The sequence below is a fragment of the Castanea sativa genome, chromosome 3, assembly GCF_040712315.1.
Source record: "Castanea sativa cultivar Marrone di Chiusa Pesio chromosome 3, ASM4071231v1".
In the NCBI taxonomy this organism is placed as follows: Eukaryota; Viridiplantae; Streptophyta; class Magnoliopsida; order Fagales; family Fagaceae; genus Castanea; species Castanea sativa.
The window spans coordinates 12,314,335-12,330,699 of NC_134015.1; the positions used below are offsets into that span (position 1 = coordinate 12,314,335).

At 35.3% G+C, this 16,365-nt stretch overlaps 1 protein-coding gene across 1 annotated transcript; it reads right to left on the bottom strand.

Moving 5' to 3' along the window:
* Window positions 1-4,255: 4,255 nt before the first annotated feature.
* Window positions 4,256-15,134, bottom strand: LOC142627785 (uncharacterized). Its single transcript, XM_075801683.1, has 6 exons — window positions 12,748-15,134; window positions 11,673-11,848; window positions 11,121-11,583; window positions 6,194-6,820; window positions 5,164-5,339; window positions 4,256-5,054 (listed from the first exon to the last, which is right to left on the bottom strand). The coding sequence occupies exons 1-6, from the start codon at window positions 14,951-14,953 to the stop codon at window positions 4,380-4,382; spliced, it is 4,323 nt and encodes a 1,440-aa protein (XP_075657798.1). The 5' UTR covers window positions 14,954-15,134; the 3' UTR covers window positions 4,256-4,379.
* Window positions 15,135-16,365: the final 1,231 nt, after the last annotated feature.

Sequence of the window (16,365 nt, forward strand, 5' to 3'; positions counted from 1 at the left end):
TGTCTTTCTTCATGGTTGGGGATTCAACTTTTATCATGAGATCTTCTATTGGATTCAGAGGCGTGAGACAACCTGATCCATTTAACCTAACATAGCTTTGAAACTCTCCACCAAAGAGGCTTTGAAACTGACAATTTCCCCCCTTGCGCATGAGAATTTCTTCCCTTTGATCTTTTAGAACATTGGGTTACAAAAGCTATATGATAATTAGCTTCATTAAAATTTTTAGAATTGTGAAGAATCTTCATTGTTTTATTTCTTTGTAATTGTGAGAACTACAAATCATGGGGACCACTTTACTTCACTTGAATGGATTAAGAGAAGGAACCCCTAGTCATGCTATTCATGAATCTCAAGATGAAGTTTTAGTAGTCGATTATGATTTCACTTAGATTAAGGAATTTACAATGGAGTTATCATTTAATTAATTTACAATAGAGAAATTTTTAAATAAAAAAAAAAACCTTAAAATGATACACTGTATCATAGTTATTAAACATTTAAATCTGACTAGCCTAACTAGTTGGACTAGTAACTCAATGAATGAGTACCTAAACCGGTAAAACCTAATAAAATTCAACATTACTTTTGCAACTTGTGCAACCCAAACGTATTGTTTTGACCCAGTCAATTTTGTCAAAATCAATATTTCACAAGTATAATATTATTACAATTTTAATCAATTCCATAGAAAGTGGAATGATTTTCATTATAAAAATTTCTAATTTATTTAAACTTGCAATAATTCTTCACGATCACAACTACATAAAAGTTTGAATATTATTTAAGTTTTCAACTATTGATGTAAAAAAAATTATAATATCAAATTAGATTGTCTATATAATATCAAATTATTATCTATAATTTATTAATAATATATACTCCATTTCATAATAAAAACTATATATGTTTTTTTTAACTATATTCTTGAATCTAAATTTTATAAGAACATAAATAAAATTACTTTATCTAATTAATTTAAATAATATACTCTTAATTTTAATATATTTAAAACCAAAAATAAGAAAAAATTCAATTAGATTTCCAAATTGAATTTCAATTGAGCTCTAATTTTATGACCTGTGTCAATTCAAATTCTTAATTTTGGTGAAGGTATTTACTACTCATTTCAAAAATTGAGAAATTTGTTAGTTTTTTATAGGGTAAAATATTATTTTTATCCCTAAAATTTCACAAACGTTTGTTTTTGTCCCTAAATTAAAGTATGTTTTTCGTCCCTAAAATTTGCAAAATGATTTACCTTTCGTCCTTCCATTTATGTTTGTTAGTTTATGTCGTACGTGGCCTAACGAAGTGCTGATGTGGTATTTGACTTGAACTAAATTATTTATATTATAAAAAAAAGATACATGGCAAAGAGTTATTGGTTACCCCCTAATAACAATTATGTAAAAGGACAAAATTACCCCCACACCTTTAATGATCCTTCAAACCTCACTTCACCCCTCTAGCCATGCATTCTCTCTCCTCTACGGCTCTACCACCCCACTTTCTCTTTCCAAACCCCATCACATTCCTCCAAAAGCTCAGCTAAGTTCATCCTAAACTTGGATTCCACTATCCCACTCTTAACTTCGCAAAAACTATCGAAACCCAAATCAAAATTATAATTTGATAAAGACCCACTATTGCTGTTCGCAAATTTACTAATTTCATCTTTATCAAACCTCTCAAACCCATTAGTTGTTAAGGAAGTCTTGCTCTTGAAGCTTGTGGGTTCTAGAGGCTTGGCGGTGGATTATTTGCTGTAATTTGGAGACTCCATGAGCTGAACCTTTGGGGCTTCGAGTCGGTCGTCATTTGATGGGTTCGGGTAGAACTTGCTGTCGGGTCGGATAATGTTTGGACTTGAAGAGTAAGTAAAGGTAAAGAATTAAAGAAGACATTGAAGGAGGAATGTGATGGGGTTTTAGAGAGAGAAATTGCATGGTGGAGGAAAGAGTGTGGCTGGGAGGGGTGAAGTGGAGGCCTAAAGGATCGTTAAAGGTGTGGGGGTAATTCTGTCCTTTTAAATAATTGTTATTAGGGTACCAATAACTCTTTGCCACATGTCTATTTTATATATATATATATATATATATAAAATAATTTAGTCCAAGTCAAATACCACGTTAGCACTCTATTAGGTCACGTATGACACAAATTAACATACATAGACAGAAGGACGAAAAGTAAAACAGTTTGCATAGTTTTGGAACGAAAAACAAACATTTGTGAAAGTTTAGGGACGCAAATAATATTTTATCCCTTTTTTATATTAAAAGTAATACCACATTCAAGTTGAATTATTTATATTTCAAATATAAGAATTTTATAGCAATTTTTTTAATTTTGGTGTTGGTATTTACTACTCATTGCAATAATTGAGGAATTTATTAATTTTATATTAAAAGTAACATCATATTCAAAGACCTTAAATATTCAAGATTTTTGTAAGAGTTAACAAATTATAAGAATAACCATCAACAATATTTAACTTATTTGGTTATATTTGGTAGGACCAATCTATTAGCTTGTGAACCATATAATATATATCCCAATTAATGCCACTCTCTTCAAATATTCTTGTAAATTGGCCTCAAATGAACTAAGCTAACATTTTTATTTTTTTTTGAGAATGAACTAAGCTGACATGGTGGTATAGCTGAAACCGAAATTTCAACCTAGTTTAAGACTTTAAGTAAAATTTTGGATTATGTTTGAGTCAAATCCAATAAAATATAAAATTTAGTATAAATTAGTAGTATAGCCATGTGCTACACAAACAAAATCAAAATTATATGCAAATTCAAGAAATTATTTTATTAATACTCCATCAAGTAAATTAAAAAATATATATAATTTATTTTATTATAGCAAATGGTTAATAAATTTAAAATAATAAAACTTGTTTTAAATTTCTTGAAAGATTCGATAATAGAATTTTAATTTGAGTAGTTTTTAAAATTTTGAAACTTTGATAATAAAATATTATCTAAAGTGAACAATCTTGATTATTAATAAGGAAAAAAAAACCCAAAAAATACGGGTAACATTCATATGTTGAGTAACATAATACAATCACAATATATAAAACCCAAATATTTTTATTAAAAAAAATTATGGTAGAAATAAATTTAATTTAAAATAAAAGAGTGAAACGTCTTTTTAAGTTTATAAAAATATTGGTCATAAAATTTTATGGAGTGATATTCTTAACTCCATTAAACTTTAGTAATCGAATTTCACATATAACAAAATGTGTCCTAACAATACAAGAGTTAATAAAAAAAATCTAACGTAGATTAAAGAAATTTTTTTTTTCATATCATTGAATTGTATGTTCAAATATATATATATATATATGTGTGTGTGTGTGTGTGTGTGTGTCCTTGGTTACATGATGGGAATCATATTGGGTCTAAACGAGCTTAACTTGTAGAGTAGTAAATGCTTGAGCTTGCTTCAATCTCGAACCAAGCTTACAAATAATGTTTGAGCTCGAGTTTGTCAAAGGGTTTAAAAACTTGAATTCGGCTTGGGCTGGCTTGATTCATTAGTCAAGCCAAGTTTGAGCTCTATATCAAGCTCTTGAGCTTGAAATTCAACACAATTATATCATTAAAGCCTATTTGGTTTGGACAAGTAGTTCAAACTCCCAATAAATTAAAGTCTTAATAAGATATGAGTATATTTGTTAAGCTTATATCAAATTTATCACAAAGCCCATAAACAAGATTAGGCTTAGATTTTTATTTATTGAGCTTTATTGTTCATTAGCATATCCGTCAATAACTTTTTTTTTTGTTTGGGCTTGGCTTGTTTTATTAAACAAGTCTAAAACTAAGGCTCAAACACAAATGCACAAGTTTTTTTTATCTAGTTAAGTCCAAATTGTTTATGAACAGCTTGGTTTATTTACAATCCGGTTAATTTTTTTATAAAATCAATAATTGAAGGAGATATCTAGTTAAGTCCAAATTGTTTATGAACAGCTTGGTTTATTTACAATCCGGTTAATTTTTTTATAAAATCAATAATTGAAGGAGAGATTTCTAAACATCTTTATTGGAAACACTATTACATTGAATAACAAAGCTCTTGACAATTTCTAGAACATTATTACGTTGATAATTGTGTATTAGAGCACAGTTCTGTTGAGTTGTAAACTTGTAATAGGTTATAAAACAGCAGTGCAATTGATATAAATTTTGAATTTGCTCTTTTCGCAAACCCTGATTGACTAAAGCATAAATGGTGATTCAAGAAAGCTTTTAAATTTTAAATTTAAATTTTCTCATTTTTGTTTTGTACACAGGATTATGGTAAAAGTACAGAAACAGTTACAAAGGTGGTAAAATTTAGCCACCATTGAAAGGTTAGGGTGGTATATTACGGCCACCATGAGGCATTGGCCAATTGTACAATCCTGGTCCCCTGATTGCAACCCCAGGACGACCTAAGGGTGGCGGCCTATCATAATAAACAGGTTCCCTAATTGCACCCTCAGGGTAATTAGGACTATTGTACGAGTTCATATGTAAGCTTGCAGGAGGAGGATGGCCTGACAAACTATAATGTCCAGCTGATGTGTTCAAGTGTGGAGAACGCTGATCCATAAACAAAACCGGTCGCTGCCAACTAGGGGGTTGCATAGAGTGAAATGCAGAAGTAGCACCAACAGAATCAATTGGTGGAACCTCTTTTGGAACTTCTGTTTTCTGACGCTTATTATCACTTTGTTCTTGAGGCTCAGACTTGGGAGTATTGACCGAATTTATGGTAGATGTTGCAAAGGAGGCTGTTATCTTGTTTGTTGGAGCAACACATTTCTGCTCACTATGCTGCTGCAATGAAGTAGCTTTAGATCCAGTAAGAAGTCCATTTTTGTCATTGGAGTCATCATACTCGCACTTTTTCTTTGTCTGCTGCCTTTCCAGTTCCGCAATGATTTTTTCAAGGATTTCGGGCAAGTATGGAGCTTCATGCTTGTAAATTTCAATGTAGCTTAGTAAAGCTCTTAAAGAAGCTAATTCTTTGCTTATCCCCTCAAGCTGTAAGCAAGTTTTACCCAAATCATAAGCAAATATGTACAATAAAAAGGTGATTGGATGTTTGAGTAGCAAGCACATACAAACGTAAGCAAAAAGGTGAGGAAAATACCTGAACTGAAAGTGAGTTATTTCCTTTCTTGCATAGTTCCTCTGCTTTTCTTTTAGAATTAATAAAATGATCATTTAAAAGAGGCAATGGTGGGAACTTGTCAACCAGCTCCAGTGCACAGATATATTTAATAGCTTCCAACTGCTGCTCTTCTTTGATAAGATTTTGAATAAAATCTATTACATGAAAATATAAATTATTAGAGCTAAGTAATTGAACCAATAAGAACTATAATAATTAGACATAACCAGTGTAACAATGATGACAATAATTGAAGCAAAGGGATTAAAAAATATAATATACTTAATGACATGAATAGGGGGGGATGAGGATAGGTGGATTAGGCATGTTATCATCATTATCAAGGGAAACTCCTAAATATCACATCAGACGGAGGAGATAATACAACTACAGGAAGATAATACAACTACAGGAGCCCTCTTCTTGAGAGTATACTCTGTTAAAACAACATTAAAACCATGGTAAATCCCATTTTGGTTCTCCATAAGATTTCTTGCATACCCTGGTGAATTTGACGAAATGCAAATTCATCTCATGCAAAACAAGTGATTTATATTAATTTTACATAACAGTTGAGCATTACTTAAAGTGTTCTAACAACAGTTCCAGATAAAACCTTTCACCCATTCAGGTTCTTATTACATTTCCTACATACTATCTCCATAAAGTTCCCTTCTATATTTCTCAATCATATAATTCCCATCTTCCATATTTTTTATTCAAACACATCACAAATTCAGCAAAAAAAAAAAAAAAATGATATAGAAGAAATAGGAGCCAACAATTTCTAAAGACCATTACAAACCAGATAATGCGTTACAACAGAAAAGCATACGGAAGATATAAATCAGTTATGTACATATCCCAATGAAAGTTCCTTGTGCAAAGGTAGTAATGCCAAGGTATCATGTACTGTATGAAGGAGGAATGATAGCCAAACAAATGAAAGAGTTTTCGAAATATAGTAACAGAATCTAACCATTTATGGAGGGAGAGAGAGAATACACACCAGGCATAATATCTGACAGGCCAAGGGCCTGACATAAATCAGGGACCTGTTTACGCCAAACATCAGTATCCAAAAGACCAAGAACCTCATCCGCATAAAAAGAAGAGCTCAACCCATAGACTACTAAAAATAGCAGAAAAGCCACAACCAGCAAATGATCACCTCTCTTCTTTTTCAACTTTGATTTCCAAATAAGTGCATACTTCATGGCTTCATCTTTCACCAGAGGCTTAATCTGGAGTGAAACTCGTGGTAGCTGTTTCAACAAAAAAATGAAGTTTCTAGAAACATCCAACTCAGAGCCTCCATCTCCCTTTAAGATTGAACGAAAAACTACCTTCATTGCATCCAAAACAATCTTCTCTGGATCCGATGCCGATTGAAGAGCATCAGAAAATTGATTGTGTATTGACTTATAATCCACTTGCTTTTTAAGTAACAATTTCAATTTCTTTTTTTTCCTTTGATTTCTTTTAAATAATGTTAGCAATTTCTGTCCATTCTCTTTTACAGATGAGCATTTAGGATCCGGCTTAGATCTCACCATTGAAGAAGCAACTCTGCTGTACAATTGCAAACTTTCCTTTGACATTTGCCCACTCTTTACACGGGAATGAACACTGCTTGCTATGCACGTAAAACACAAACCATTCAATATTCAACAGAAATGCCAGATTGGATTAAGAGTACAAAATTTTTGTATTCCATGTATTAAAAGAAAGTGCATGTTTGATGGGTAAGTTAAACACACACACCCAGAAGGTCTTGAACCCACAACTTCACCTTCCACCTAGCACTTTAAGGGAAGAAAGTGCCAGTTGAGCATGAGCTTATTGGCATATTAAAAGAAAGTGCATAGGTTTGATTATTGAGATCAATCAAATCATACAAAAAAACTGAAGAATGAAGAGGCAATATTCAAAATCTACTTTATCCAAACATTTACTCAAATTTTGATTTTATATATATATATATATATCAATTTTCCTTGTCCGCTGTGTGCCTTAAAATGAGTAATATAATATAATCTTTTCTTCATAAAAGATAATCCCTTTCATTTCATTATAAGCCAAAAGAAATTGAAAAGAAAGAAAAAGAGGTGTACATGGTCTTGTTAGGCGTCATTCTGGTAACTATGCAAGGCATACGAAGCACTCAAATTTAATAAAGAAATAAATTTAAAAGGTTCAAATTATCCGCACAAAAAAACTATGCAAGGCATAAAAGTATTCTTGAGATGACCAAACTATGATTAGAACCATGAAAGTTTATGCCAGGGAATAGAACAGAATTATTTAGCTTGATATTAATAGAATGAATACATTGAAATAACCTTAAACTAACAATCATTTCTCACACTGAAACCAAGAACAAGAAGCTTAGTACAGAGAGAGAGGAAGGGGTCAACACCATACAATGCCATTTATACAGAAGCCTGTGAACTTATCAAAACCTTGCACACATTTCAGCAACTTAAAACAAAGGAATGAAAAGAGAAAATGATGGCAATTTCCATCTTTTGTATTCCTTTCTCAACATGGGTAAGTACAACATGAATTTAAGATGGAGAAACCATACTTTGCTTCTAAAGCAAACATTCTAGCAGCTAACAGGGGTTCTTCTAAAACAGAAAGTACAACATGGGAGAATGTAATCTGATTTTGAAACTGCATCAAATTAATGGACAGCTATAACTTATCCAAAAAAAAAAAAAAGGTTTTAGCTATATCAATATGTCTAGTGAAGGTGGTATGGAGTTGAGAGGATTAAATGAGTGGAATAAGGCAGCAATGATGAAACATATTTGGAATCATCTTGTTTAATTTGGTTCTATTTGGGCAGCTTGGGTGAATCACTACTTGCTTTAAGGCAAAATTTATGGGGCTGTTGGTATCCCCAAGGACAGCAGGACTGCACATGGGGGTGGAGAAAGCTTCCAATCATCAAAGAGCAAATTTAGGCCATTGACAAAGCACGAGGATCCAGTAATCAACACCTAGAGTTTAGGCCCTGATTGATGTAATGATGATCATTTGATGCAGGAAAAATAAACTAGAATGGGGCTTTTATTCAGGAAACAAAATAAAGGGATAGGACCCAGGAATTAACACCTAGAGTTTGCTTGAAGTCAGCATCAAGAGGATAAAATGGAAAATACATAGAACCTAGGCATTGGCACCTAGGGATGCTTGGAATCAACATCAATCATAATAGGAACCCAGGAATCAGAATCTGGGTTTGCTTAGAATCAACATTAAGTTCTGGACAAAAACTCCACCCCAATTTTATAACTTCATAATTAACAGCTTACCATACTGCATTTTGGGGCCTTTAAATAGACTCTCAATTTACATCATAAAAGAAAGGAAATAAATGTCCAACCTAACAAAAAAAGAAAATAACTTGTAATCTGTAACATTAAAAGCAAAATAAAAGAGAATAAAATCCTAAAAGTCTGAACATCAATCACGATTAATCAAGTTCAATAAAATCAATCATTATAGCACTTTTGGTGTCTGCACTAATTCTCCTAGGGTGGGAGAAACTCAACCCCATATATTGTAGCTCACGGTGGTACTAAATGGATCAGAACGGGTTTTTGTGTGTGTGTGTGTGTGTGTGTGTGTGTGTGTGTGTGTGGGGTGGTGTTAATGGAGAATTGGGTGATGCATGGGTGGTTTGATTTTTTTTGGGATTTGGACCCACAACCGGAGGCTGGTGGTTGAGCAGTAATGTTTGTGGATGTTGATTTGGTATGGTTGGCCCTTCCTCTCCCCCCCCCCCCCCTCTCCCACCCCTACTCCCAGCCAACACCTTTCCCTACTCTGCCCCCCTCTTTACCACTGCCTTTTAACCAGCCACCCCGTCTTTTCCCTGGCTTCTTTCCTTCACTGTTCCCATCACCTTTTGGTTTTTTCCCTTATCACTCTTTTTGTCCACCTCGCCCCTTCTCCAACCACCCCACCTGCGGCTGACCAGCCTTTACATCTACCTGTACTGCCTAGACCAACCACCACCAAACCACTCACACCCCTACCTAACTTTTTGCCCCTCCCTAACTCAGCTCTTATACCATCTCCTCAGGGCAGAGGGGGCAGTAACAGCTCTTTTCGCATAGACTCCAAAACCTTTTACTTCTCCTTTGACGGTGGGCGGGCTGATTCTTATGCTGTACACGAAAGTCACAGGGATATTAAAAGTTCTGTTTGGTTGGGTCGTAAGGGATTGGAATAGATTCTCTCATGCTTTGCAGATATCCGTGATTGGATTCCAGGAACGGATGTATCGTGCAAACTTTATAGAGAAAACAATAAGTTGTTCGAATTCCGGGGAAGGTCGAATAAGGCTGGAATGTTTGTGGAGATTGCTGTGGAGCTCGTCATGGTTGTGTTATGGTACTTGCGAGTTCGAACCGGTCTGGGTGGCGCTTGTTTTCTAAAGAATTTGAATTTGCTCTGATACCAAAAGTGATGCAGGACAAATTGACTAGGAGGGGCTTTTATTTGGGAAACAAGATAAGAACAAAAGAGAGAGAGAGAGAGAGAGAGAGAGAGAGAGAGAGAGAGAGATAGGATCTAGAAATCAGCACCAAAGGTTTGCTTGAAGTCAGCATTAACCGGGTAAAATTAAAAATATACAAAACCCAGGCATCGGCAACTAGGGCTGTTTGCGATGAGATGAAAAAAATTATTATTTTTATCCCCTTCCTTTAGCAGAAGCATCTAAGACTTTTGCCTCCAATGTATTTCCTCCTCCAGCATAAGTTTCTCAAGTTTCACATGGCTTGTTCGCATTGCACCTTTTCCTTGTCTATCAGGGATCTATCCTCATTAATCATTGGATGATGCAGGTTAGCAGTGTGTTTTCTACGCATTACATTTCCAAAATCCGTTTCATTCCACTTCTTCAAATCTAATTTTAGTGCCTTCAGCTTGTTGACCAAAACAAAACTAGGCGAGCTGTGAAACTGATAGCCATACCACCCCCCCCCCCCCACCCTATCAGTAAACCCTTCCACCTTCAGCCACATGTTTCTTCTCCCATTCTTAAATTCCCATAAACTTAAAACCTTGCAAACACCTATTGATTTGTCACCTTTCAAATCCTAAAATTCAAAACTTCAAAACCCTAAACCCTAAACCGCCTATCATATAGACCTAAATAACCCTCAAATAGCTCCATTACTGTCCACTTGTTACTGTTCAGGACCCTGGAATAGCAACCCAGACCTTGGGTTTTCCCCTTTGTTTCATCCCCAAATCCTACCATTCATTTTCCCCCACCAAAATCTAACTCTAAATCCTCAAAATCCAAGCATCCCAGCTCTGCCAGGTCTGATTTGGCTTCATTCCTATTTTTCCTACATTACGTCATCAATTCTTTTAATAAAGAACATCAGCAATTCATCTAATAAATTACCAACTACCCCAAAACTAGTGTCGTGTAGGTTGTTTGATCATTGATTGATGTTGATAGGCTTGTAGTTAGCAGCAAAATGTTACTTGTTATTGTGATTATACCTCTTTTTATTATCAGTTTTCTCCTAGGAAATAAAATCATTCTCTTATCTGGAGACTTTAAAATGCAATTCTGTTGGATAGTCTCGCACTATCATAGAATGTACTCAGAAGAATGTTTGCTAACAAAATCTCCAAGACTACCATCAATTAAATTAAAACCAAAAAGGGTTTCCAATAATAGAGATGAATAAAACTGTGATGGTCAAACAAAGGAACTGAAAGATGTGAATCAACCCACCTAAATATAGTAGTAGCCCATTATTAAAATATTAAGCTTCTTGAGATTCTCCATGAGCATATGTAGTGATAAGTGGCCAGCATTGTAAAGAAAAGTTCAGAGTAAATTTAAAAGGCCACCAAATGGCATCAAATAATTAGCAGATTAGTAGTATTCAGTCATGGAGTACCTTGATTGCTGAACAAGCTTGCTGGCTCCTGATGAGGTAGTTTTATTAACTGGACAGCTGAAGGGGAACCATTGGAAGTATTTGGTGCAGCATCTGCAAATACAGCTGTTCGTGGACGCTTACCACCACTATTCTGTTGCATTGGAGTCAAGGGCACAGGGGCAGTGATTTGGCCAATGGTTGCTGGGAAGGTGAGGTTATTCGCCATAATGGATATAGGGATAGGAGCAGGGATGGGGGCAGCAGGAGTGGCAGAAGCAATATGTTTTTTCACACTCTGCTGTGGTGGTTGAGCCTCACTGCCAAGGGCTGGCTCAGTTGCTTTGCTCATTGCTTCTTGTTTCCTCAGAAAAGCAATGAACTCCTCAAGGTTCTGAAATGAAATTTCAGATTCAAGCTTGTGGTCTTTAATGCATCTAAGGACATCCTCCATGTCTGCTATTATCCTGTTTAGGGCCGCATTCTGCTACCAGGTTTATATAAATGATCTCACTCAGGCTGTTGGCCCTACACAAAGTATGCGTTCACATTGAAAAAGAAGGAAAAATATACCTGTTCTTCGGGTGGTCTGTCTTGCTTTCTGCAAAGCCTATTGGCAGATTTCCTTAAATGCTTCAAGTAAGGTCTCAAGAGGGGTATTGGTGGAAACTTGTCGGCCAACTTAAATGCATAAATGAACCTAATAGCCCTGAGAAGCTGCTTTACTTCAATAAGATTTTGAATGAATCCTGGTACACATAAACCAGAAAATATAGTTAACATGTTCCATTTTGGGAAGGGGATACAAAGGGTACTTAAGGCTAATTAAGTAAATTCCTAACATTAAGCATGAATTGAATCATTTTAAGACCATGGTTAAGAGACATCTACTCCTAGAAGAACCTGGAGAAGCCATTTTCTATCCAACCTTACAAATGGGCAATGGGCAGGAATGGTCATGTCACCAGGGAAAGTCAAGGCTTAAAATTATATGCTTGCTTATACTCTCAGCTAGTTCAATGAAATACATTCTACAATCAATTAGTAAAAATAAATATCGGTAATGCATGACTAACATTTGTACATCTTTTTAGATAGTCTACTTTAAGTGCCTTTGAGGGCAAAACATCTCAAAACTGAATTTCCATTTTTGAATTTTTAAAGGAAACTAAGAAGTTTCTCCAAAAGTTCTAATGAATTCCATTGGATTGTCCATCGTTACAAGTTCCTCCAAGCTTTTCATGACCAAATGTGCTAAAATTCTTCCCAAGAAAATTGAATGAAGTATCTTCCACTTTTAAAAGTCTTAATGAAAAAAGAGAGCCCATTTCCACTACCATTACCTCAAATGATTTGGATTCAATTGTAAAGTAGTCTTACCACCCATTTTTCAACAAAAAAGGATATTTAATGGGGAATGACAGAAGTGAATTCAGAGACTACCACCTCTAACAGGGAGTTCTCCCAACTGTGCCATTGGCTAACGTTGAGGGTAGTTATACCATTATACCACTTTTCATTCCAAGAAGTTGTTATACTATTGTCTTTAATGAATCATACACACAGATTACATTTCAGAGAAACTTTCAAGTAAAATAAAAATTAAGATGAGGGTAAGCTATATGAAGCCAATTTTCAGAAGGTTTACCTGGAATATTATCATCAAGACCAAGGACACCACACATATCACGCATCTGGTCATCCTCAGCAACTGTCTCCAAATACTTTACAAGCTCATCGGCATCAAAAGCAGAAGCCAATCTGTAAGAGGCTAAGAGTTGCAAAAACCCCAAAACCTCCAAAGAATGATCAGCATCCACCCTCATCTTTATCCTCCAATCATTGGCCAATCTCATAGCTTCCTGTTTCACCTGAGGTTTAATATCTGGTGAGAGTTCCAATAATTGCTCTAACAACAGAACACAGCTCCCTTGAACAATACTCTCATCAAACTCCACGTTTCCCTTCTTCAAATGTGGAGGGTAAAACCATTCCATTGCATCCAAAACAAGCTTTGCAGGGTCTGATGACAATAGAAGAGCAGTAGCCACTTCATATCTCATCGAATCATGCTCTTTTGAACGCTCATTTAGGAATATAAGCAAGCTCTTTCCATCCATAGCTACCCAATTTTCAGAAGATTTACGTGGGAGCTTCTCATGAAGACGAAGGACTCGACACAATCCAGGCATCTGGTCATGCTTGGCAACTTTCACTAAATACCTTACAAGCTCATCAGCATCAAAAGCAGAGGCCAATCCATAAGAGGCTAGGAGTTGCAAAAACCCCAAAACCTCCAAAGAATGCTCAGCATCCACCCTCATCTTCGTTCTCCAATCAACAGCCAATCTCATTGCTTCTTGTTTCACCTGGGGTTTAATCTCTGGTGAGAGTTTCAACAATTGCTCTAACAACAAAACACAACTCCCTTGAACAATAATCTCATCAAACTCCACGTCTCCCTTCTTCAAACGTGGAGGGTAAAACCCTTCCATAGCATCCAAAACAAGCTTTGCAGGGTCTGATGACAATCTAAGAGCAGTACCCACTTCAAGTCTCATCGAATCGTGCTCTTTCCAACGCTCATTTAGGAATATTTGCAAGCTCTTTCCATCCATAGTTACACAAAATCGCAGACTAGCAGTAGAAGAATTATTAATAACATTGTTAACTGGAAAATCTTCTAAGGGCTCTGTCTTTACTCGGGTATGAAGGGAGTCAGCGAATCTTTTCTCTCTCAATTCAAGCTCTTTAATCCGCTTTTCAAATAGCTTCTCTTTCAATTCGAGCTCTTTAATTCTCTCCCCCAATTTATTCTCATTCAATATGATTTCTTCTGATCTCTTCTCTTTCACTTCAAGCTCTCGAATACTCTCAGTATACCAATTCTCCTTCAAACCAATATCTTTCAATCTTAACTCCATGCTTTCCTCTCTCAATTCAAATTGCTTCTCTTTTGACTTGAGCTCTCTAAATCTCTCTTCCAATTTCTTCTCATTTAACACAAATTCTTCCCATCTTTCTTTAATGTTCTTCTCTCTCAACTCAACCATCTCATGCCATTCCTCCAATTCCTTCCAACTTTCCTTCAATCTATCCTCTTTCACTTCAAGCTCTCCAATACGCTCTGCATACTGCTCCTCTTTCGCCCCTAAACCTCTCGAACATTCCTCAATCCTCTCCCCTTTCAATTCAAGCTCTTTAGACAACTCCTCAGTTTTCTTCTCTTTCAACTCCAAATCTTTCAAACATTCTCCCAATCTCTTCTCTTTCGCTTCAAGCTCTCGAAAACACCCTCCATACTGCTTCTCTTTCGCCTCTAAACCTCGCGAACACTCCTCAACCTTCCCCTCTCTCACTTCAACTTCTTCAAATCTCTTCTCTTTCAACTCAAGCTCGTTAGACCACTCCTCAATCTTCTTCTCTTTCGCTTCGAGCTCTCGAATACACTCTCCATACCGCTTCTCCTTCACCTCAAAATCTCTAGAACGCTCCTCAATCCTCTCTTCTCTCAGTTCAACCTCTTTAACTCTCTCCTCCAATTTCACCTCTTCCAACTCAAACTCCTTCAAACACTCTCCAAATCGTTCCTCTTTCGCCTCGAAACCTCTCGACAACTCCTCGAGTCGCTTCTCTCTCAGTTCAAGCTCTTCGAACCGCTTCTCTTTGGACTCGAGCTCTTTCGCCTGTTCCTGGAGAAAACGACGCGTCGAATCGAAGTGGTCTTCCAGATCCTTCCATTGAAGAGAGAACAAAAGCAGCGAAGACGAAGAACTGTGGATTTGCTCCAGCGTTTTCCGCAGAGTTTGTTTCTTTATCTCCGCCACTTCAAATTCGCTTGAGACTTTCTCCATTACAAACGCAATGAAATAAAGAAAACCTAACTATATCTATATACATTCAATAAACAGAGAGAAAAGAACAAAAGGAGGGAAAATAGAGCAAAGTGATTGTTTCGCAAATTTTCTCATGAGTCAATCAGGGTTTAATGGTTATGTTTATTTTTTTTTGGAGGGGGGTTTTAATTTTCTTACAATAAACTCTTCTAACGAGTTACATTATGATAACTAATAAGACAAGATACTGTAGTATAATGAGTTTTTTTTTTTTTGTGTTTTAAAAATTGATTTATACTATTAAACTTTAAAAATAAAATCGCTCTACATATTCTACACTTCTACTTAAATATGTGAGGTTTAATTTTTTTTTTCTTGAAATTTCAAAGTTTAAATTATTATTTTGAAATTATAATATTTAATTTGTTTGAGATTAAACTTAAGATTTAAAATGTATTTTTCCTTTTAAAGAAAAAATATATTTATTTTCTTTAAGTTGTGTGAATTGCTAAAATATATTTTTCATTTAAAAAAAAAAAAGTGTCCAACCTCAATTTTTGTCCTTTAAATTTATAAAGTTATAATTCTATCATAAGAAAATTAAAAAGTTATAAACTTTTTTTTTTCTAGGTTATGCAAACTTTTTAAACATTTCATTTGATAAAAGGAAAATTTAATATACTTTACAATTTTAAAAGTAAAGTGATGAAAATGAAACTTAGATTTCAAATGAAGCATCTCTAGGGAATCCAAGGAAGGCAGGTGGGGGAGGTCTTATTCGTGACTATCATGGAAAGTGGGTGCTAAGTTTTGGGCCTTGAGGGATGGGCTGGTACTTGCATCCCACCTTGGCATCACCCAATTACTTGTGGAACTAGATGCAAAAGTTATTGTTGATCTTCTCCTTACTAAGAAACCCTCTAACAAATTGTACTCTTCGATGCTTAATGACTATAGGTACCTCCTACGCCAATTCCATCAAATCAAGATCAACCACGTGTATTCAGATTTTGTTGCTCCCATCTAGGGGATTTTGTTGCATTAGATGCTCCTCCTACTAATGAATTATGTGTAATTTTGAATTCTGATGTTTCCGGTTTGTACTCTTAAGGCTTTTAGCCACTATTTCGCCTTTTATGGCTAGTTAATTTCAATGCATTCCCCTTTTAACCAAAATAAAGAAAAAAGAAACTTAGATTACATTTTTAAGACTGAAAAATATATTTTTATTGTAGGGGAGTGGGTTTGATTCCAAGTGTTGATGGCCTGTTAGGAAGATTAGCCGAATACCTAGCAATGCAATAGCTCAGAGAATTGAGATCTAACATCTTGAGAGTAATAGTTTGAAGCCGATATCCATATAACACATCTCCTTGGATGACCTTGGAGACAAACTCAGCATCCTCAGAAGAAATGTCCAAGGATCTAGA

Excerpts from the sequence above, each read along its gene's own strand:
- LOC142627785 (XM_075801683.1), bottom strand. The coding sequence starts at position 14,953 with ATGGAGAAAGTCTCAAGCGAATTTGAAGTGGCGGAGATAAAGAAACAA. Across the intron at positions 6,821-11,120 it reads AAGCTTGTTCAGCAATCAAG|CAAGCAGTGTTCATTCCCGT; the intron begins GTACTCCATGAC and ends TTACGTGCATAG. Across the intron at positions 5,055-5,163 it reads ATAACTCACTTTCAGTTCAG|CTTGAGGGGATAAGCAAAGA; the intron begins GTATTTTCCTCA and ends ACTTGCTTACAG.